This window comes from Talpa occidentalis, unplaced genomic scaffold, assembly GCF_014898055.3.
Source record: "Talpa occidentalis isolate TD23 unplaced genomic scaffold, MPIMG_talOcc4v2.1 talOcc4.10, whole genome shotgun sequence".
Lineage (NCBI taxonomy): Eukaryota > Metazoa > Chordata > Mammalia > Eulipotyphla > Talpidae > Talpa > Talpa occidentalis.
In genome coordinates this window covers 44,814,435-44,839,457 of record NW_023600993.1, presented here as the reverse complement: position 1 = coordinate 44,839,457, position 25,023 = coordinate 44,814,435, and the positions used below count along the sequence as shown (strand labels likewise).

General features: G+C 38.1%; 1 protein-coding gene across 1 annotated transcript in view; it reads left to right on the top strand.

The window, feature by feature from the left end:
* CADPS (calcium dependent secretion activator) overlaps positions 1-25,023 on the top strand; it is a 445,600-nt gene that overhangs the window by 312,031 nt on the left and 108,546 nt on the right. Inside the window, 5 exon segments of the mRNA XM_054695215.1 lie at positions 782-969; positions 16,334-16,435; positions 18,227-18,290; positions 18,716-18,839; positions 21,155-21,223. Of these exon segments, the coding sequence (XP_054551190.1) occupies positions 782-969; positions 16,334-16,435; positions 18,227-18,290; positions 18,716-18,839; positions 21,155-21,223 (547 nt within the window).

Below are 25,023 nucleotides of genomic sequence, written 5' to 3'. Positions count from 1 at the left end.
ATAATTGTCAAGGGAAAAATAAAATAAAATGCTAAACCAGGGCAGAAGAAACTCCTGTGAATTTATTGACTAATACCTCATTCACAACTTGAAAACTTAGTCATGCTATTCATTCTCTTTGGAAAGTTATGTTATCGGCTTCATTTTTAAAATAAAATTTGTTCCTCCCAGCTGAAAGGATTTATGAAGTGCTAACATGTGTGTAGACCAACCCTGATATTTTTTAATGCATTTGAGAAAAAAAAGAAGACAGAGTAAAACAGAACTGAATTTGAGTGCTGCCTCTTTTGTTATCTTTGTCTCTTAGCAGTTCTCATTTCTATTTCCTCATCTATGAAATGAAGATAAACCCCTGCCCTGTGTACTTCACAAGTTTTTGTTGCATTCACCTGAGTCCTGTGTCAAGTGCAAAGCACTATACCAATGTCAGGCATTAATGTCAGTATTTTCTCTTATCAGTAACTTAGATTTGCCCTGCTCCCACCTCAGTACTCTGACACTCTCTGGATTCATGCTATCTGTTAATTCAGACTCCACCACTAACTGTCTCCGGGGTTCCAGGGAAATTCCATATCTTCCCTGAGCTCAATTTTCCCATCCATCAAATAGGCATAAAAATACCTACCTTTTAGAGCAGTTATGAAGGTGGCTGGCACTTAGCAATCTGTTATTATAGTACTGGCTATTTTTTAATCCCCTTCTCCTATTACCCCAACTCTAGCAGCTGTCTGGAAAACCACCTGTATTTAAAAGAAAGTCTCTCCTTTTTTTCCTCAAACAGGGCTGGTTCAGTCCTGGCCAGGTGTTTGTACTAGATGAATATTGTGCCCGAAATGGAGTTCGAGGGTGTCACCGACATCTCTGCTACCTCAGAGACTTGCTTGAACGGGCAGAAAATGGCGCCATGATTGACCCCACCCTCCTTCACTACAGCTTTGCCTTCTGTGCATCCCATGTTCATGGCAACAGGTAGGCATGTCTGGAGGTGCTACTAAAACATTTTTTGTGAGATGCTGGTAACATTTTATATCTGGTCCTACTTTTAAGATTATCTCTTTCTGACTGTCCCTGTATTTCAGTTCTACACACAGTGACATGCAACCACCAGGACTCCAAAGGTCTTACTCCCTTCTCCTTTCAAAGACTCGAGAGAAATGGCAAATAGGATTTTTAGGGAGGTCTCTGAAGTTAGAACAATATAGGTTCAAATCATGACTCCTCCACTTACTGGCAATGACCCTGGTTGGCTATAAACCCTCTGAGCCACAGTTTTCTCATCTCAGGGGGTTCTTGAGAGGAGGCAAGTAGATATAAAGGGCTCAACATAATGCCTAGAATATGCAAAGGACTTAATGAATATTTCCCTTTGTTACTATTAGTCGTTTCATAAATATTTAATGTTACTTACTGTCAAACATTTAGCGTGCATGGTGAGAAAATTCTAGACCAAAAGGCAAAAATAATCATAACTCCTAGAGTTTAACTATGGAGATGAGAAGAACTGTAGAGATCACATGTAACCAGCCCCTTCATTTTACAGATTTTATAGACAAGAGCAGAACATCAGTTCTTCTGACTCTATACTAAGTACTCTCTCTCTCCTTAGACATTATCCAGCTCGTAGAGGAAAAGATACATGTTCTGAAAAATGCAAAACAGCAAATAATTTAAGAACATTACCATTTGGCTCTGAAGACATGGAATAAATTTCCACACTGCCACAGCCAGTTTGCTATCCCAATGTATGTAGCCTCATACTACTATAAAGACAAGCCTACTTTACCTCCAGAACAGCCCAACCAATTGCAAGGGAAGGCACAGTCCAGGACAAACTAAGTGGTTTCAGAAACCCAGCCTCCAAAGAAAACATTGCTGATCTAGGGTAATTCACATGTTGAAGAATCCATAATTGATGGCATTTTTTTAAAAAATCACAACTGTGTCAGTCTCATCTTTGCAAGCTATACAACTCTGAAATATCTCTGGGATTTGTTCTGTGCTTTTCCTCTCTCTAGTGCTGGTGGATTTTATGAAATAAAATTTCAATACTTAGAGCTAGATAACAATAGCATTGTAGGCTTGAATATTTCACAGGCAGCAAGGTTATCATCACTTCCCATTGTTACAGGTTCGCTAGCCTAGCACATGACCTTTTATTTGCATAAAAGATACTCCTGAAAACTCTGATACCTGGAGACTATCTGCATAATTCTGCTTTTTATAAATATGTACACTTTGATGACTATCTGTTACAGCCTCTTGGACTAAATTCTTTACAGAGAGAGAGAGAAGTTGCATTATATTCTCTGGGTTGTCACACTGTATTCTACATATGTTACTGAATAAGAAAGTGTTATAAAATAATGAAGTGTTTTTGTAAACTCCCTGGTAAACATCATCATGAATTATGATACACATTGTCTGGATTTCATATTGTAAGACTGCCACTTGATTCACAGTTAGGTTTATACATCTTGTCATGGAAACAGTTTTGGATTTCTTATTTTCTTTTCAGTTCTGATTTTCCTTATGCAAGTTTGCATCTTTTTTTTTTTGCTTATTATTTTAGTTTGAATGCATTTGCTCTTGCTGTTTGATGCATCCTTCTTTTTTTTCTTTTGTTTTGTGTGCTCTTGATTCTCCTGTGGCTGACCATACTCTGTGCATGCCCCATATGACCACCCCCTCTCCAAGTCAACAAATGCATGTGTACCGTAATGGGCTGCTACCACATGCAGACCCAGAAGGGAGCAAAACTCCCTCCCCATCTGAATCAGAGGCTAAAAAAAATATCAAAAAGGAATCCAAAAAGAGAAAAGATCCCAAAACCCAGACAAATCCAGAGCCCAAAAGGTAAGAAGTTACATGTGGATTGACTTCAGTTTTGCAATGTCTGTGATCCTTTCCTGTCCCTCCATCACTTCCACCTTAGCAAATAGCAAATTTTGTATATTCCTGGAACCTCTGTTCCTTTAAGGTTTTTTTTTAAACATAGGCTTTTCAAAACATTCTTGTCAATGGGCAAAAATACCATGGATTGGAACTGAATTTGAATCAGATAGTTAGTGACTCTTAAAACATATTAACATGAACTCTTGTCATTTGCCACAACATGGGTGGAACTGGAGGCGATCATACTAAACGAAACAGGTCAGAAGGAAATAGACAAATACTGGATGGTTTCATTTATGTGTGAAATGTAGAGAAACAAAACAAAGAGTCAGATAAAACCAATCTAATAACAAATCCTAAAAGTCTGACTATATAATTGAGGCTACTGGAGTAGGACTGGGGTCATGGAGAGCAAAGTGTGGAGGGGGCCCAGTGTAGTCTGGTGGAGGATGCTGGGCACCTTGGTAGTGGACATGGGTGGTAACATGCATCTCATACGTCTGGAGGAGTAGAATCCTATACATCTGGATCAGATACAGTATAATAAACCAATGTTACCTCAATTTAAAAAAAGAGCAATATGTAAACAGGATCATGAGTCAGATTGCTTTTTTAGTGGTATCTAGTTAGGGGACTGGTACCTTACCAAGTCATTCATATTAAACAACCCATACTTTATGATTTTGAAATTATGTTTAAGGAGCAAATAAAATAGGTTGGCATGAGATGGGTCTATACATTTATAGCAGCTCCCTCATTTTTCAGCCAACTCCTCTCAATTCCACATTTATCTCACGAAAGAAATCTGTCTTCAAATTATTATTTATAATAAGGACATAATTCCCATCACTACATCAGTGACTTAGTAGAATCACTTGAATAATGAGGTCACCTTGAAGGCACTTTTATGTTCTAAAAATATATTTAGCCTCTCCTGTTTCTATATCCTTTAGGGATTCTCTTTGTAAATTGATAAATTGGTGAATTGGTGGCTTTTTCTCTTTTTAAACTACATTTACTAATTATCTCCAAAGTTACCCTTGTGTCCTTCACCTTCCCTACTCTTGCCCCAAATTAACATTAACAGTTTATAATTTTGTTTGTGTTTTTGAAACCAACATTCTTGGCGTTGCTAAACTATATAAACTGACCTTGGTATTGCCAGCTACACACATTTCACAAGTAAGCATGCTTTATGCTTGGTAAGCGTTTATTCAACAGAGTATTTCTAAGTCCTGAAGTATATACAGTTGATCTATAGGCACATTGAATGAAAGTTTAGAGAAGGTGCTAGGTTGTCCATCCATGTATGCAGGTGAAGTTCAATGAAAGCCCTGATCCCATGTGGACAGCCCCCTTCTGAACTTGTAGAGTGTAAGGAGGGAGGCAAAATGGGTTTCTGTTTGTGCTTCCCCATGAAGAACACATTGCAAGGCAATAGAAGCTTCAGCAAGTAAGCAAGTGACAGAGAATGTTGTAGGTGCCTGAAATTCTGGCAGAATGATAGGTTTCAGACGGGCTGCCTCTCTAACTGCTGTCCAAGGTGCTGCTTCTGATAAATCAGCATAGAAGCAGAGCAGAGTAAATGGCCGCTCTCACCGGAGCCTGACCTATTCCCTGTGCCTAGAAAAGCTATTCAAAGGGATATTGAACGGTGCTTTCAGAATTTTCTCTGTGTCCCAGTATCTATTTTTACATTGTACTTCTTTTAATGAAAAAGAATCATAATAAATATCAGTTGTGTGGCATTCTGCAATTCACAACCTGCTTTCATGCTTACCGTCTCATTTGCTGTAATACTTCAGATTAGCTATGTTTATATCCATTTTGCTGATGATAATACTGAATGTCTGTAAATTTAAGTGGCAAGCCCAGATATTCTGAGACCAAAGTTCTTCCTCTTTGTACTACAACAGCACTGTAATTATATTCTGAAAATCTGAGTGTGAGAGCCTGTTGTGCATAAATCTAGGATAATCATATCTCATTCCTATTGTCTTATAGGCAAAGTGAACAGATAGACTCATAGCATTTATAATATCCTGTCAACCACTAGGTTACAAATTAAATGACCCATTGTCAGGTTTCAGAATAAGGTTTAATTACAATAACTATAATTGTGGCCATTTAATAAGTGCTTGCTATGTGCCAGGCACTGTATGAAGTGCTGTTTATATATATTATCTCATTTTATACTAATTTTATCCCTCTGAGATATGTATTGCTATTATTACCCTCATCTAACAGTTATGATGCTTGAGGCTTATATAGGTTCAATCTCTTGTTCCTCAACAAATAAGTTTCTGAGCCTTATAGAAACATGGTTATTTTGACATTGGAGCTTACATTTATAACCTCTCTACCTTACTGCCTGCCCAGTATTCACACTTGTATAGGTGTGGGATGCCAAATTCAGCTGTTTGATATGAGTGTCAGAGGAGGCTACAGCAGTCTCTTGAATTAATTAATGAGGTATCCATTTTTGTCCCGAAAAATGTCCAAAATCAGTTTGGCCCACCTGGTCATTGTGGCTTTATGGAGAAAGCCAGCGTGTATCGGAGTTTTAGGGTGCCTTAGGGAAGATTCTTCTTTGAATATTAATTAACAGCCATTTTGGATTGGGAAAACTTTTTTTCTAACCTCATTCACCAGTATGAACACTATGTATACCTGAAGGTGTTATCTCTTCTTTGACCAGGTTTAAGAAGCATTTAAGATTCATATTGCAATTTGCAATTTAGCAGAGATTGCAATTTAACAGAACTACAGAGCCCCTACTGTCATATCACAACCAGCTTTAGAGCAGGTGCAGTGCCACTTTGTACCTATTTTTTTTTAACTTTTTACATATTATTATCTCAACAACCCCAAGAGTGGAGGCAGAGCCCTGCCCTACTGAGGCTGGAAATCATTAGTGAGGGCTCAGGTGCAGAGCGGGAGCGTCTCCCTCCTGCTCTGAAAGCCGGTGCCACCTCTCTATGAGAAACTGTGCCAATTGAAACCCAAACATTAATAAGAAGTGGACACATCTGGTCCGTCAAGAGGATGTTTGCTAAGCACTGGAAAATATGCAACCATCCACATGCTTGGCATCTTTTAGAATTGTAGTTCTTAACAGAGGGTGATCTTTTCCTCAGTTAAGAGAAATATTTGGCAGTGTCTTGAGACATTTTTGAGCATCACACTGGGGAGAGATAGTGCTATTGGCATCTAGTAGGTGGAGGCCAGGGTTGTGGCTAAATATCCGACAATGCCCAGGACAGCCTCCTGTAAATAAAGCCCACAAACTAAACCCTCGGTGATGGGCTGACAATTCTCCTTTTTACTGGGATTTATTTTTGTTTGTTTCTTGTACACACATCAGTCTGTGTCTAAAGACCTAACAGGTTTTCAACTTGTTGATTTTCAATTTGTGCAGTGATTCTAACACTCTAATATGCATATAAAGCACACAGGGAGTTGTTAAAATGGAGGGTGCTGGGATCTGTCCTCAAATAATTTGATTTAGCAAATTATTTGCTGAAGAGATTGGGCATCTCTTCCTCCCCAGGTAATTCTGAGGCATTTGGTCTTCAACTCCTACTTATTTATGACCGTGGCTGTTAAATTTAGCTGCATGTTGAAATCACTAGGGGACCCTAAAAAAAGGCTCCACCAACAGAGGTTCTTTTTGATTTATTTGATGTGGGACAGGGCTGAAGCCTCATGTATTAAAAATCTCTACAAGTGATTCTAATATGTAGTAGTGTTTTAAGAACCACGGCTTGAGGGAACACTAGTTTGGGTCAGCTTTTTAAAACTGAACACATTTTCTCAAGTGGAGTAGAAAGAAAAAGAAAATGTAAGTATGTTCAGCTGGTTGCACTTGGCGATCACAAAATCCACAGATGTAAATTGCTATATCTTCTAATTTTTAAATCAGCGCCTAAGGTTGCAGTACTTAATTTTCACCATAATATGTTTAGTATTCTTTCTAGATGACATTTAGATTACCATCACTTTGGTCACTGTCCCACAGTGACAAGGCAATCAAACAGCTCCGATGATAACGAATTGCGTCAATGTTCCTTGGATCCCTTTATTATTGGGATTGGAAATTTTTCTCATTTACATTATTATTTAACATTTCTTGAATGCCAGTGCTGCTCTTCACATATGGCCTGTGTAGAAAGTACATTGTATCAGCAATTAACAAATCCATAATGCCAACCGCCCCAATCCAAAGTAAGCTGCATAGATTAATGAGTCTACAAGCAGATGTAAGAGGGCATGAGTCCTAAAAAGCTCCGAAAATGTGTCCAAGGATTCTTTTGGGAGATGTACTTGGAGCCAAGGCACTGCCTGTGTGCAGAGACCGTATGATCCCTGTGGGTTAGATTGGAGTAACTGAACAATCAGAGGGAACTCACTTTTCTCCTGTTATTCCACCTGGTTCAGGAAAGGGTCCGTTCACTCAGTAGCCCAAGACTGTACCTCAAGAGCTGTCCTAGACTCATCTCTCGCCCTCAGGACTCACAAGTATTCAATTAATATATCCCATCAATGTCCTTAAGTATCTCTCAAGTACATCCATTTCTCCCTCTCTTCAAAGCGACTACCAGAGATCACGTCTCTTAGCTTCTCTTCCCAGAAACATAGTAATTGTTTCACTGACCATGTCCTTGCTTCCAGTGTTGGCCCCTTATTCCCAACCCATATCATATAATGGTTTCTTTATTTTTTTATGTGTATGTCTACTCAGAATTAAATGAGCAATATTTGCACATGTATATTTTTTTCTTTCACTCCAATTTTGCCTATTTTCTCCCTCTGCCCCCACCCCTCACATTATGACTCATTATAACATTCTGTTGGGCACACTTTAACTCTTTCCCAAGGGGGGAGAGGGAGAAAAGGCTATGTAGTAGGGAGCACACTGTTTGACCTTTAAATACAGCATTTTAGTAGCAGACAGGCTTGGAGAGGGGACTTCTAAATTCTCAGTCTTATGTTACAAACTGACACAAGAAATTATTTCAGATGTGGACACAGATGTATAGCTGACTGGCCTCCAGCTGTGAGCAGGTATTGGCCTTCCGTATGAATGAGTCATAGTCTCTAAATTCTAAAGAACCAGCTTTACCTGATAGGCAGTATTTGTAAGAGAGAGGGGGGAAAAGGTCCAAACATGTTTCAAATAAAATTTGGCATCCCAAAGAGAAATTCTTTTTAGGGTGCATGTTATAACTTTTAACTCATGTGACTCTTCCTGCAGGAGAATTGCCCCTTCAGAACAGCAGATTTTCCATGCAAGCACAAGACCTTGTTAAATGTGCTGAATTACTACTCTATCAGTGCAGTCTTTCTGGCTCATGAGAAACCATCATGTGCATTTTCCTTCTAAAATTCCTAGTTTGTCCTCCTCCTGTGCTCAGTAAATTCTCTGGTGAGCACAAAACAGCATCCTGTTCAGGGTGGGTGTAATGCCAAAAAGCCATGTATATTACTAGTCTGATCACTCAGAAGTCTATAGTCTTCAAAGTGAAATTTAAAGTCTAATTGTCGTACGTTTGTCTACCAATAAAGAAACACTTCTCTAATTCAAAGAATAAGGAATGTTGGGATTGCTTTTCTCTGGGGAAAGAAATACATGCATTCTTGCGATACATATATTTTATACCATTTCTCTAGTCATCTGTTGGCTTTCTGCTTCACTTAGTCCCTTGATCAAGCCTGAACCACTTTGACCAATGTCCTTGTGAAAATAGCATCCATATTATTTAGTAATGGGGATACTTCCCAACTACTCCCATGAATAAAGACACCATTGTTGGATGATAGCTAAGTATTTAGAAATACAGTAAGCAAATCAGAAAATACCTAGCTGGTGTATTTTTGCTGTCTTCAAGCCTCTCTTGAAAATTGACTTATAGTCAACCTCAGAAAGCTTCAGTAAGAATTTATAATGTAGAAACTGCTCAGTGTTGCTTTCTGTTTTACTCTTTGTGATACAAACACTTTGATATATTTGTTTTAGCAGCATGTCTGAGCCCCAGGGCATCAGGGCATAATTAGAAAAGGGCATGGGCTGGAGGGAGTGGACAGGGAAAGGGGAATACTGGGTTTTCATAATGAAGCAGTGGCTATGGGGTGTGAGAGTCCTGATTATAATATATAATTAACCTGGAGATTATACAAACATATAATCTTGACATGCATCATATATATCCAGATGAACAAACGGAGGAACAGGGATGTCTTAGTGCTTTGGTGCTATCTTGATTTTGTTATTAACCATTTGAAACAAAGAAAAATATTCCATGCTAGGATTAGATTCAAAGATATCATGCTAAAAGTTGTCAGGACAAAGGATTGCTAGGAGAAGTCAATTAAAAGAGAGCGTGAGTCAATTAAAAGAGCGATCCAAAGAGTGTGTTTGATCTAAATGTCCTATTTAGGGAATAATGGAAAGAACATGTACTAAGGAATTCTTTCCCACTCTGGCCCTTTAAGCGCTCTTGTTTCTGGGCTGGAACAAGTTAGTATTGAGTAGGATTCAGTTATCATGCTTGTTTAAGGACATTTTCATGGATCCATAATGCGGTCTGCAGGCATGCATCCATTTGGAGAGAGAGAATATATCATGTTTACCGTGCCTGCACCGGCATATGTGGACATTTGCATTTGGAGAGAAAGTATATTCCCACTTCAGCTGGAGTTTTACCCCTTGTTGGTAGTGATCGGAGTTTAAAGTTGGCTGTATGCAAGAGAGATGGACCAGGCATTCGTTCCTTTCATTGAACCAGACAATTCTTTAACATCTGGATTCCACACTTAATCACCAAATAAATGCAGAATCAGAATGCATCAATCACTGTGAGCTTTGAATTAATTTAGTAACCTGACCTTTTTGAAAAGATATCTTCCAAATGAGGTTTCTACAGTCTGGTTTTCAGCATAACATAGAGAACCTAGCTCACAGGAAAATTAAATATGAGGAATCTGTGTACTCACCTGAGTGTGCAGGGAAATTTAACAAGCCCAAATAAGTCAATTCACTTCACAAAATGCACTGCAACTTGAATTTTGACTAGAATACTCATCCTTAATTTCAACTATCAAAATCAAATGTTTCACATAAATGACATAGTACTTAATCCTATTGAATTAATCCTACAATAGACCTTCCTTAATACTCTAGCTCAGAATCAGTTGGGGGAAGGGAGAATAATTTACATAACTAGTAACCTAAAGGATGAGTAACTGGGTTATGATCTTTCAGTGTGACAAAAAAAAGGAAACAAAACACAATGGTAGATATATTATTATTTGTGACATGGCTCAAGATGGGAGACTCTGAGGAGAGTGAAGATGACAGAACTGGTGCTAACCACTGTGACAAGAACTTGAAGAGCAGCTGACATGACATCTTTCCTATCACACTGCTGAAAATGTCAGCTTTGTGAAGGACAGTGAGAAAATGGTTTGCCGAAAATTTGAAAGGTGGATTCCAGAAATGCCTGCTGTGTCAGATGCAATATAGTCTATTGTGGCCAGAGAGACCCACTTCTGGCCCCATTATGGCCTGCAGGTGGGAGAGTGTCCAGTCTATTGCATTTGATCTGCATATTGTCTCAAGTTTGCAGGATCATGATATACAAGAGACCAGGGGCCATCTTTTCTTGTGAGCACATGGGTGATGTGGATGTGTTTCCAAAGCTGAGTTCAAGAGCGTTATTGTTTCTACTAAAATTGCATGTGTGGGAAAGGAAGGTGTAAGTACTTTATGAACCTGTATCAGTATGATATAAGTAACAAAAAGTAACTGAATAATCTAAGCAAGAGGGAGTTTATTGGGATGATGGTAAAAGCTTCAAAGAAAAGGAGGAAAATTGGAGTCAAGGCAGCTCAAGAAAAGTAGGAAATGGATCCAGAGCAGTGGGTTCCCCCTTGACTGCACATTGGAGTAACCTGGGAAGCTCCACATGACAGTTTGGAGGCTCTTCTACAGGTTAATCGAATCAAAGCTTGAGGGTGGGACCACCTGCAAAGATTAAGAATTGTCAACCACAAGGACAGTCCAGTAGGCCCGGATGCAGGAGCAACCAAATTCCACCTGTTTCTTCTGTTCATGCATCATTTACTCGACATTAAAGTTTCCAGAAGCATATCTGTTTGCTTGAGCTTAGGTCACAGTCCAGCTTAGAGGTACAGTGGACAGGAAAGGGAGGAACTGCCCTGTAGAGAGCCCTTTCAGCGTTAATAGCAATTTACCCTGCCCCAAGGAGTACCTGCCATGTGGACATGGTCATCCCTCCAATGGAAAATCAGGTGATGTTAGGAAACAGCAATGAACACTAAGAAGCAAAAATCAAGATGGCAGAAAGGGTGGCAGTCAGGACAGGGGACTTAGAGAGGGCAGGGCCTCAGGCTCCCAGACGCACTCTGAGACATGCCTGGGGCTTGCTAGTTAGAAGTTTAAAACCCAGTTTCTTCCCTCCTCTTCTCCCATTCTTTGTGAATTCTCAAGTGTTAAAGGAACTGAAAAAGGAACAAGGTACAGAGCCAGTTTTATGACAATTATCAAATCACCCCCACTTTTCCCAAGAAGAAAAAACAATGGCATGATTTCTAAGAGACACTAATACAGTTCTTCCATTTCCTTTGTGACCACTACTGCTTAGAATGATCCCTTGGAAATAAAACAAATGCCACATTTGGAAGGAATTGCTAGCTTGATTAGCAAATCACGTACTTCCTGGAGATCTCTGGCTACAAATTCACTCCAATCTGAAAAATTGAGATGCCTGAATGAAATATAGCATTTTAGCCACTGAAAGATCCACCCACCCAATATTTTCTTCCTAAGAGCAGTAGTTTTCAAATTATATTCCCCTAAGCAGCAGCCCCAGAGAACTTATTGGAAATGCAAATTTCAGGCCGTACCCCAGAGTTTCTGTGGTGGAACCCAGCTATTTGGGTTGTGGCAAGCCCTCTAGGTGATTTGGAGGTAAGCTCAGGTTTGAAAACCACTGCTCTAAAACAGATGTATTTTATTGCTTCTAAATATTGAACCAGAATTCTTCCCAAAATATTGAACCAGAATTCTTTTAGCCCCATAGACAGACAAATAACCATGTACAATTTACAGTAACAAATGTTAGGAGTTAACAAAATTCATGTTTGACAGGATTTTCAAAAACAATTATGCAAAATCAAACCCAAAAAGGTTATTTTTGTTTTTCAACTAATATAGTTACAACCTGTGATCTTTGAAAGATTTTGTTATTCTTGTGTGTATCTCCCTCAGTTTGCAAAATAGCACCCCCTGTTCCCAGTACCATTTCAGAGCAATTCTGGTAATTACAAATTTGCATGGATGCCCAAAATGTAATTTGTTTTATCACCTGTTTTTGTTAGAAACCACGTGCCTACGTGGTAGTGTGTTCTGTATATTTTAAGATAAAATTTTTCACTCTGACATAGGCATGTAAGAAGTAAATTTAAGAAAATGCCACAACAATAATTTTTAGCTGTTTACCTTTTTTGAATAGTGAGATTAGAAAGCAGTATAAGGAGAGGTTCTCAGGGAATCAGAAGCTGTTGATACCTTTAGTAATCACAAAAGTGAGTCATCAGCACAAGGCGGGAAAACATAATCAAATGTTTATAATAATACCCTTTATAATGAGAATTAACTGAGAAGGCCAGGAACACACTCAATGCTCACTTTTTCTCATATCAAACACAAATCTCAAAGCCACCTCCTAATTGCCTAAGTGCTTTAGAAACTTCTTTAAGTAAGAAGTGAGTGATTCTCTTCACAAAGAACTTTGTCACCTAATAATGACCATAGACATCTCTGGACTGTCCAAGCTAAATAGTTCCCCGTGTCTGTCCTGTCATCTATAAACCTCTTCTAAGTTATAAATTATGTTCAATAACATTTTTCTCTGGATTAATTCTCTGCTAAGAATCAAAATGTTTAAAACTCCTCCCTTTTCCCCAAATTGACTATGTGCACACAAAGCCAGTTGTATAAATGTGTGTTCAGTGCACTAGCAAATTTTGTTTATACAAAATTCAGTGGCCACAGCCAAAGGAAGATAGGTTACAACACAAGTAATAATCACAAAAAGTGTCTTATGTATTTTGTACAAGTCAGTCCTAATATTTAACATTACATTTATGGAGATTTTTTGATAAAAATATTTTAAGAAACGATGTGAATTAATATTAGGTATTTCCCCCAGAAAATTCAGGAATAAAGGCACATTCATAAATTCCAACAGCCTACCTGGTATTTACATTTTGCCTTCTTTTTTTAAGTTCAAGGGAAATAGGCTATATAGTATTTTATTATTTTTATGAAGTGGGAAAGGGCACTCTAGTTTTCAAGGAGGGCATTTTTAGTTTTTAAAAAGAAAGGAAGTTGACCAATTAACCCCTAACAGGAGGTACACTGCTGTCATTTGCCAAGTCTTTTGTGCAGTCAGGCTGATCTGGTATACAGGATTTTCCCTACTTATGCTGGATGCTTGAGAAGGCCTATAAATAAGACCATTTGTTTGGTCTCAAGATGACTTGCATTTGCAAACTGAAGAATGTTCCAATGGAAGTTTCATGGTGACGCACCAATCTGCAGACTGGCTCAGCCAGTAGTCAAAACAAGTCACATGGGATCTGGGAAGCTGAAGTCTTTGAATGGGTCAGATTATCCTACATCCAATTTGGCACAGATAAATTTGGGCTATAATCGTGCAGCCTCCCTTTATATTTTCAACTTGAATAGTCCGAAACAAATAGGAGAAATGTGTGTGAACCTAATTGTGATTCAGAAACATGAGTATACTGTGATTAAACTGAAAGTCATTTAAGCTCCAGCTCTTCTTTTTATTAGAATGAGCAGGAGTTCACTAACACTGAAAAGCATATGTGGTATTCTTTTTTTCCCAGTTTTATTGAGATATGATTGTATATAATTTATGTAAATTTAAGGATGACAATGTGATGATTTGATATCAGTGTATATTGTAAAATAATAACAGTAAGGTTAGCTGACACCTATATTCCCTCACATAATTACCTTACTTTGTGTGTGTGTGTGTGTGTGTGTAGTGATAACATTTAAGATCTACTTTTTTAACAACCTTCAAGTACCTAATACAATACTGTTAACTGTAGCCACCATGTTGTACATTAGATCCCTAGAACTTACTCATCCTCTAACTGGAAGTCTGGACCCTTTGCCTAGCATCACCCCAATTCACCCCCACTCCTCAGCACCTGGAGACAACCTTTCTACTCACTGTTTCTACAAGTCTCTAAGTATATTTCTAGAAGTCTTTTTAGTTTCCACATATAAGTAAGATCATACAGTATTTGTCTTTCTCTGTCTGACTTAATATAATGCCTTCAGGTTGTCTCTATCACAAAAGGCAGGATGTCCTTTTTTATGACTAAATAATATACAGTATATATATATATATATATATATATATATATATTTTCACATTTTCTTAACCCACTCATCTGTCGGTGGGCACTTAGGCTGTTTGCATGTGATGGTTGTTGTAAATAAGGTAATGCTGCAGTAAACATGGGGATACAGATACCTCGCCAAGATAGTGATTTCCTCTCCTTCAGATATATACCCAAAGTGGGATTGCTGGATCCTATGGCAGTTTTATTTTTTAATTTTTTGAGAAACCCCCATGCTTTTTTCCATAGTGGCTATGCCAATTCACAAGCCCATTCATAGTGAATGTGTTCCCTTTTTCCTGCAATCTTACCAGCATTCATCATTTCTTGTCTTTTTGATAATAGTCATTCTAACAGGTGTGAGGTGATGTCTCAATGTGATGTTGATTTGCATTTCCCTGATGATTATAGTAAGCATCTTTTGTACTTGTTGGCAATTTGTATGTCTTCTGTTCAAGTTCTCTGCCCATTTTTAAATCAAATTGACTTTTTTGATAGTTAGTGTTATGAGTTCCTTCTGTGTTTTGGATATTAACCCCTTATCCAATCTATATGGTTTGTGAAGATTTTTCTCCCATATTTTGCAGGTTGCATTTCTGTTTTGCTGATTGTTTCTTTTGTGAAGAAGCTTTTTCGTTTAATATAGTCCCACTCGTCTGTCTTTGCTTTCGTTTCTTGCACTTTGGTGTCATTTCCAATAAAATCATTGTAAGGCCGGTGTCAAAGATCTTCTTACCCATGTTTTCTTTTAAAAGTTTTACCATATCAGGTGTTATATTTAAGTCATTAGTCTATTTCAAGGTAATATTTGTGAGCAGCATAAGTTTGGAGGTCCAATTTTGTTTTTCTATATGTTGTTATCCAGTTTTCCCAATATCATTTGTTGGAAAGTTGATCCTTTTCCCATTGAGCCTTGGCTTCAGTGTCAAATATTAGTTGACTGTATACTTGAGGGTTTATTTGTGGGCTCTTGATTCTCATCTATTGGCTGTATGTCTGTTTTATGTCAGTACCATACTGTTTTGATTAATATACCTTTGTAACAAGCTTAAAATCAGAAATTGTGATACCTCCAACTTTATTTTTCTTTCTCAAGGTTCCTTTAACTATCTGGGTCTTTTGTTGTTACATACTAATTTTAGGATTGTAATATCTATTTCTATGTAAAATGCCATTGGAATTTTGATAAGAATTGCCTTTTTGGGTACTATGAACATTTAAAAAATATTCTTCCAATTCATGAACACAGAATATCTTTCCATTTATTTTGGCCTTCTTCAATTTCTTTCATCGATGTCTTGTGAGTTGTTCTTCAGTTAATACGTGAGTGTTAAAATTAATCTGTACATTTATAATTGTAAACTAGAAAATGAGGTATTTAGGAATATTTCACACTGGGAAAGGCAGACATTTATAGGGCACCTGGTTTTCATGGGAATTTATATTTCATGGGAATTTCATGGGAATTTTCATGGGAGTCTATGTAATTCAGGGGGTGCCAAACCAAAGTGCCTACAAGACAGAAAGTAATGCAAGTGAGATATGTCTCAAGTGAGTGCTGTAAGGAAGATGCCATTAGTTAGCATTTAACAGTTAATGCCAATTGTTCCCAATTTTCAAGAGAAATCAAAATTGTTTTGTGAAATTTTCTTCATTTAAAGAATGTTGGTAAGTAGTTAAGAAGCTGTGAGCCAAACAGAATAGGCATAGATGCTTTATTTAACCTGCAAACCACCAGTTTTTATATTTTTGCCATTTCACAACAAATGAGTAACAGTTCTGCAAATGTCTTTGAAACAATAACCTAAAAAAAGGCCCTTCCCTTTAGTAGGCACAGAAAAGCAGGATTTCTAAGGACTTTTAGGACACCTAGATCATTGTAGTTGATCTTCTAAAATGGACAGTTTCCTCCTGCTGGAGATTTGATTTGATGGTGTCAGCAGATGAGGTTCCTGTCAATTCATGACATGTCTTCTTTCAGGCCTGATGGAATTGGAACTGTGACTGTTGAAGAAAAGGAACGTTTTGAAGAAATCAAAGAGAGACTTCGGGTTCTACTGGAAAATCAGATTACACATTTTAGGTAAGGATTTGGGACTTGGGGGCTTATTATTGATTTTTCTAAAACTGTAAATCTGTCAGAGACACTTTGGAGGTTTAGAAATAAATGAATGGAGAAGCAAGCCCATAGGGTAGGCTTCCCCAACAGCCAGCAGACTTTGAAATTTCATGTTCATTTTATTTCTCCTGAAAGAACAGTCAGTCCTTCAAGCTAACCCTGGTTTTCATCTTTTCTTAAATCTATTAAAAAGTTGAATTTGAAGCTTCTTCAAGGTTTCATAAATAAAACAGGAAAAAAATCCTGTGAATCATATCATGTGAGGAGGGATGAGATGAACAGGGAAGGAAGGCAGAGTCTGCACCTTCCTCTTTACCTCAGAAACAGGGCTAGTTAGACTCCACAGTAAAAGAAAGGAACTTATGTCAGCCTTGGCTTGCTCCTTACACTCCAAGCAGCCAGTGGGTCCAGTGTATGAGGCTTACACTGTATACCCCCCTTTGCTCTTTGGGCAAATAAGACATTTCTAATTCTGTACTGGTGATTCTAGATCACAAGTGTTGAAATAGTTACTCAAAAACAGAGCATTTATAATAACATAATAAACATCCCCATTTATTAAACACTTCTTATGTACCAAACATAAGACAAGAGGCTCGGTAAGCACTAACTTACTGTTTTATTCTCAGAACAGCTTTGTAAAGTAATTATTATAATCCCCATTTAGAGAAGGAGTGAACTGAGACCAAGAGAGATAAAGTAACTTGCCCAGGCCACCCAGCGGACAAGTGAAACAAGTCGAACAGGAACACAGGATGCTCTGAGTTTTAGTTCGTATTAGCCCCATTGTACCATGAGGAGCAGAGTCTCGAAGGGCTATGACAAACTGAAACAGTCAATAGAACTCTTAATGGTACCTGACATACTTTTTCTGTGCCATCAAAGTCCTCCCGTATAAATCTTTATTGATCATACACTCTATCCAAGACACATTGCCAATAACAAAAGATCCCATAACAATTAAAAACTACAATCAAGGAAGGGCAATTAGCAGAATCATGATTTTGCTCAAAATAAATTCCTTTGTTTCCTATAGTAATCCTTTGGAGATTTAGCCAATTGCAACTAATTTTGTTTAATGTTGGTTTCTATAAGAATATATGTCACATTTGATGGGCCTCCCCGGTGGCGCAGCAGTTGAGCGCTGGGTTGCGAAGCTGCCCGCGGCCTCTGCGCCGCCGGTTCCATCCCCGGCTGCTCCCCGGCCACTGGAGGAGGGTCCCACATGGCGCGCAGACCTCTCCTGCCGCCCGCTGCTCCCCTCAGCAGTGTACTTGGGTCCTTCTGCCTGCTCTGCTCCCCGTTCTGGCTCTGGTGAATTCTCTCACCCTCCTGCACTTCTGACTGTACCCAGTGCATGTATAAACAAACAAACAAACAAACAAATAAATAAATAAATAAAAACATGCCTCTATAAAAAAAAAAAATTTAAAAAAAAAAAAAGAATATATGTCACATTTGAGCTAACTCTCCTTCACAATAGAAATCTCAACAGTCTATATCATCACTCGAAATATTCTTTTCTGCTGCAGACATTTGCAGAGTCTCTCTTTAGTCATTATTCACACATACACATATATACATTATATACACACATATATGGTGTGAATTCAGATTAACATAACACAATGTGACAAAATAAAAAGCATTTTTCTGCTCCTCAGAGAGAGTTGCTATAGGAATTAAATTGCAACACATTTCATGCTGAAATGTAATAGATTTGGGCAACCTGAAGAATTTTTCTGCCTTTTTTAGGTATTGCTTTCCATTTGGTCGACCTGAAGGTGCTTTGAAAGCTACTCTCTCACTCTTGGAAAGGGTAAGAATGAAAGTAAAAGACAGATTTTTATATATACACAAACATACATACAGATGTGGACATACACAGATGTGAACATAAGTGTGATGAAATTTTGTCATTGTTTGACCTAGTTTGTAATTTTTTGAGGAGTTGTTGGCCATTCGTCAAATAGCAGAATCAATGGGAGGGAACTGCCAAAATTCTCGATGTTTTATTTCAGACTTCCAAATAGTTAGGACATAGTGAAGATATATGCTCCTAGCCCTTTCTGGATTCACAGATGGGCTTTGCTGTCCTAACCGTGCATTGTGATTTGTTCTTTTTTAACAATGGCTTGATCAGGATTAAGTCACAAAGAAAGCTTTCACACGTACATTTAGACTTGCATTTCTTTGAGAAGTATAAATGAGTAACACTGTCGTGATCTTTTTTCCCACCTAAAGGTTTTGATGAAAGATATTGTTACCCCAGTGCCACAAGAGGAGGTAAAAACAGTCATCCGTAAATGTCTAGAGCAGGCTGCTTTAGTCAACTATTCTCGGCTATCAGAATATGCCAAAATTGAAGGTAAGATTCACTTCTGCCCTCAATTTTTAAATTTAAATTTTGGTATGACTCCCTGGGGAAGTCTCTCTCCTTTCTGATGGGCAGCAGAAAACAGTGGTCCATCCGAGTATGTTGAGCTGAAACTTGAAAGCACTTGAAATGTGAAAGCATCCTTGGCTATGACCAACTAAATGAATTAAAGAACAGGAGCTCAAGAAACAGTTTTGTAAGGAAAGAATAGGATGTTATCAGATAACTGAAGTCCTTTCTGAGAGTCTGTGTTAGACCAAAGTTTGCTTTGTGGCTAATGTTTTCCTATGAAAGAGTTCTGTAGGACAGATACCTTCTTGAATTAGAGGAAAATAAACCAGTTTGTTGTCCTCTGTTGATAGCATTGGAAGGAAAACAAGAATTGAATAAAGTAACATCAAGATTTTGCTTAACTTTTTCTTGCCCCTTGAAAGTATCTTGTCTTTGGTCGTGTTTTCAAACTGCATGGCAGGTTCATTTCCAGCCATCTCGATGTTTCCTGGTTTGCTTTAGAGCTTGTTCATTCTTATTATACCAGACTAGAAGGGTTGTTACCACTACCCTCTCAAGTTTTAGGAGAAGGTTCACTGATTACCAGTGATCAGCCAAAAGGCACTCTAAGTAAACTATTTGAGAAGATATGGTTCTTTGGGACCTATTTGCAAAGGTATTAATCACTTTTCATTGTTACCCTGTTGGCTGCTATAGGGTGATTTGAAAACCAAACCCAACTTGACCAGTGGTGTAAGTGTATAAATGTGGAAGTTCTGTGTGCAAAACTCAATGTGTCCATATTCTGGAATCTGATGTGAAACACCTGACTTAAACCAGCAAATGCCCATTGTCTGCCTTCAGGACATGACTGGGAAGAAAAAAAAAAACCTAACCATCTGCCAGAACCCCATTGCTTATCCTGCGAAAGTCCTTGTTTTCTTAGAGAATTAGGTTAAGATCATGTCAAATTCGCAGTGTTCTGTATATTACATGTCCTCCCTCTCTCAATTTTGTCTGTCTGACAATGCAAATTGTGTACCAGTGGTAATGAATTCATTGTTATGCATCCAGGGAGAAACACTTAAGAATTGGGCACTAAAAGGATGTTTATCAACTCTTGACTTGGTAATGAGTGGCAAAAATAGAGAAACACGAAGATTGTTAAAGGGCTATATTAGCAAGTAATTGTTCCAGCATTTACCTTCCCCAGACATAATGATTGGTTGCATTTGGTAAAGTCAACCAGGTACCTGCTAATCCTAGGCAAGGCCAGAGATGGGATGGGATCCAGAAATGTTCGGCTGCCTCCTAAGTCTTTTATCTAGCTATTACTAACTAGTCTTTTGGTAAGATCTGCTCTCTTCTTTCAGATAAATATATCCAAAAACAAACTTTAAGATCTGTAAGTAAAAATGCATTCATTTCCAAAGTAGATCAGCTGGTCTGTAATTTCCTTTTGTGCCTCAATTCTTCTTGGTTGTGTTAATTATCTTTTGCACTGTGACTTTTAGGTCTGGGGATTCTTTGAAGAAACCAATCTTTTTTTTTCCAACTCTCTTTTCAGAGAAGTACCTCATTCCACACTACCTGCTCTCTTCTGCTTCTCTCCTTCCTTGTCCGTGATTGGCTCAGCCACTTTTTGATGTTTCCTCTGCAAAAGTGGCTGTGACACCAATTTCAAAGCATGCTGGGATTGTCAATTCAGACAACCCAACATCCTCTGGCTGCATGTATCAGGTTTTCTTTCATGAACATAGTCCACCATAGGCTGAGACATTGCAGCTTTAAAGATATTACTACCAGACAACTTTCTTTTTGCAAGGTTCTGAGCCTACCCTCAGAAAAGAAATCTTCCATTTTTACATTTGTGCCCCTCTGTGAGCATTAATAGCTTAGTGCCCTGAGAATTTTGGAAAGAAGTTGTAGTAATATTGCTGGAGACTATGTTTATGAAGAAATACCTCAAGAGCCTTAGATACTAAAGTCTGAAATCCTTAGTATCTTGGAGCCTTAAATCAATGAGATTCTGTTTCCCTTTACTCATGATGTTTTTGGTCATTGTATCCTTGCCAACAATTCTAAAGAGACGTGTAAAATCATGGTCACAATCTCTCTCGTGACTCACGGCATGCTGAATGGTTAATCCAGTAGATCTCCAATTTTGAAACTCCTTTTTCTTTTATTCTGTGTTTATCCCAAAATACTCTGTGGCTATTTTCCTTTGAGCTAATGTAACGTTTTCCTCTAACCTATGACCTTAACCTCTTTACCTCTGACCTAAGCCTCTTGCATGCCCAAATCCTCTTTTATAGGGAAAAAGAGAGAAATGTATGAGCATCCTGTCTTCTGCTTGGCCTCCCAAGTGATGGATTTAACCATTCGTGAGTACCTACCACCTCCTCGCCATGCTGTCTTCACTCTTTCTGTTTTCATTATTTCAAGAAAATCCAGATCCAAACCAACTCACTCTCCTTGCTTCAAGTTTTTTAGCATTGGCTTGTCTGTTGATTCTGTCTGTGAAACCCAGTGTGAGAAGTCCAGTCACTTTTTATCAGCCTAAAACAGGTTAGACAATTAAGCCATTTGTTTGTGATAAACTCAGATTTGTCTGTAAGTTTTTCAGTTATTCTCTGTCTGTGACCTGAATGCATTTTTACTTTGCTTGTGTGTAACCCCAATTTGTAAAGTGCTTGTCACTGGTACACAATCAAAAGGTAGCAGCTAGGCTGGGAGCAATGTGTTAGGTGTCAGATGAAGGACACTTGGGACAAAATCATGCCTTCTTTTCCATGTTTAAGATGTCAAACTATTTTGGGTAAATGATCACACAAGGTGGTCTATTCTCTGTAAAAATTAGATCTTATTTGCCTCCTATCTGTTCTCTCTCAAGCTGGAAAGCTATTCCTTGTTCTCTCTGGAGATTTTGACTTGTCCTTGTCCTCTAAGCTCTGGCTAGAACATATGACTTAATTGTCACTTGGAGAATTCATGTACGTTTCATAGCTTGATTTCATATTAAACTTAATTTTACTAATTTTCTATTTGTGCAGCATTTTCCACCTCTGTGAAGGAGCCTTTTTTTCCTGGCCCCCACACTTCGGGGCGGTGGGAAACCCAGGGCAACCTTTTCTTTCCAATATCATGTATCACACATAAGTGGGGGGCATTTTGGTCCACTTGCTCATTAATCCTGCATATGTGTTCTTGTTTCTCTCTCTCTTCTCTCCTTGTTGTGCTCTCTCTTTCAAATAGAGAATCAAAAGGATGCAGGTGAACCAATTGTATATGCATTATAAAATATCAGGACTGTTGAGTTATATTTAGTTTATGTTTTCGTTTTTGTTTAATAGCTCCTTAACGTATGTACTCCCAAAGACTGATGTGGAGTTGCAATAATACTTAAGGAGTTAATTTGTGCTGTCTAACTATATCTCACGCACATTAGATGTTGACCCCATGGAGCAGAATTTCGTAAAGGTATAAGCTTTGAAGGAACAGAATTCTGGTTTGCTGCAGAGCTTCATTTCATCTTTGTCTTTGGTTTCAGGATTCCAGTGATTTGGCCTCATGTGCTTTTTTATAAAAAAGTTATTAAACAAAGCTAACCTTCCTTTTTGTTTGCCATTTCTTTTTTCTGTTCTCTACCCTATTGAGAAGTCTGTGTTCTTTGATGAATGTTTATCAGTCAAGACAGAGAGAAGCTGTGTCCATGTTGTTCTTCTGTGTATCACATGATTAAGGAGGATGCACACACAGGGTAGCTGAACAGTGGCCGTGGCTGGAAGTTTTGCTAGAGGAAAGCTCTTACAAATTTCTCTAGCTTTGGAAATTTTCTTCCTGTTTATTCCCAACTTCTGAGCATATTTTGAGGATAGTTCCATCTTAAAACTTTAATGAAAATATAGTGTTGATCTTTGCTGATAAGGTCAAAAGGATTCTCAAAAGATAATTATAATTTAGTCAAATTTGAACATACTTCATGTAATCAAAGTTGAATATATTTCAGAGCCATTCGGAAAGACATTTTTGAGCCCATGCCAAGCAACAGGCTAGCAATACATATTTGAAGATTCTCAAACCTGTGTTCAAGTTACATGAAACTTTCCCTTCCTGGAGGGAATGGTATTCATTCATTCATTCATTCATTCATTGGACAGATGCTTAGTGAGAGCCTACCCTGTGTTAGGTACAGTGTTAAAAAACCAGGGACTATGGGAAACAGCTGTTAACCTCATGGGTACAAGTGGGCGCATAAGCCTAGTTCAGTACATGGCAACACCAATCGGTAGAGTTATGGTAATAGGGCATTGTCAGAGATCCATGGAAATCTTCACTTTAAAAAGTAAGCGTGAACTATGTCTTGAAAAATCATTTAGAATCACAGAAAGGAATCTGGCAAAGAAAATGGAGAGGCATCCGAGATAGAAAGGGTAATATATGTGAATACATGAAGCCATGAAGTTAATGAGACTATGAATTCATGATGAACTGCTAATGAGTTAATTAATGCTTATTCAATGTGTTTTACATATTAGGTATGACTAAGTGCCTTATGTAAATTAACTCATTTAGTCCTCAAAATCCTTCATGAGGTAGATAATAGTATTATTCCCATTTTCGAGATGAACAAACTGAGACCCAGAAAGGTTAAATAGCACACTACTAGAAAAGTAAGTGGTAGAATCAGAATTTGGGTATCCAGGTAGAGGCCACACTTTTAACTACTCTCTAATTCAGTGTGGTTGCAATGCAGCTGAAGTGATGGCAGTAATTCCTATCAAGCAAAAACCTCTGTATGCCTTAGTAATACAGAGTTCAAAATGTATCTCATGGGCCAGAGTTTCTTAACCTGGAATCTATGCCAACTTCTGCATGTATAGGGATTTTTCAGAGGAAAGATTACAAGGTTGTAGAGAGCCATTAAAACTCTTTCAGCAAGTGGATGACTTATAATTTGCACTCCCGACAAATCATATTGGCAGTGATGGAGAGAAACAACTGAGGCAGAGGAATAGAGGGAATTGTACCTGAAAGTTAAGATCACAGCACAAATGGGTTTGAAGATTGCTATGTCCAAAGACTCTACCGGGCAAAGCAGATTTCAGTCACAATCAAAATTGTAATTACTGCCTTCCTGACTAGATCTTTTCCTCCCCTCCCTTTTCAGTTCCCTTAGGTGAACAAAGCACAAGTACATGGATGGGTTTGGAAAATAATGGGTATGGAGGTGGCAGGGCACAGCTGAAGTTTTATGTGCACATTGAGGGGGAACAGGGACAGCTAAAGAGTCCTTTAGTGAGGCTGTGCTTTGAGAGGCTATGGGACTCTGCAGATGGCATTTTGGTGGACTTATGCTTTCTGTCTGGTGACATTATTAGAAATTAGATATTCAGCTTAATTACAGTAACTCCAAAAAAAATGCAAAAGGCTGCTACTCTATGAAAGAAAAGCTGTGACTCCTGCAAATGAATTCTATTATTTTAAATACATTTCCATTTAAATTGTCACACATTCTGAACCGAGCAAGCTCTGAGAAAGTCTACAATACTATTACTGTTTTGCCTCAGTTCTTGGCTAAACACTTGCAAAATTCTCTTAGTATCATAATGATTCTTCTGGAACTTGAGATAAAACCATTTTTTCCTTCAGATATGCTGAGTATTTGCAAAAATAGATGTGTAGGATGGATAGATGGATAGATAGATAGCCAGCCAGCCCACCCAGCCACTGTGCTAATAACTTTACCTGGAGGATCTGATTCAATATCTGCCTTAGTGCTACAGAGGAGCCTTATTGTTGCCTATTTTACAGATGAGGGAACTGAAACTTGGAGAGGATAAGTTACTTTCTCAAGAAGGATATGAAGCTAGATCTTTCTAAATTCTAACACCATGCTTTTTTTTTTTTTTTTTGGTCTCTTTCCACCACTCAGCCTTTCCCAACTGTACTATTCATTCATTAGTGGATCAGTTCAAAAGTACTTAAAACTTTTAATCCAGGAAGTCCATCAAAATAAAAAAAAAAAAAAAACACAGAGAAATCCTTTCTGAGATGAGATCAGTGCCATTGTGAAGTTTTCTTGGGGGCAGTGATATTCCCAGAAAACTGAGACTGTTCTTTTTGACAGAAACATTCCAAAGCAGGTCAGATCTATCCAGAAGACTTCATAAAGGTGCAGTAG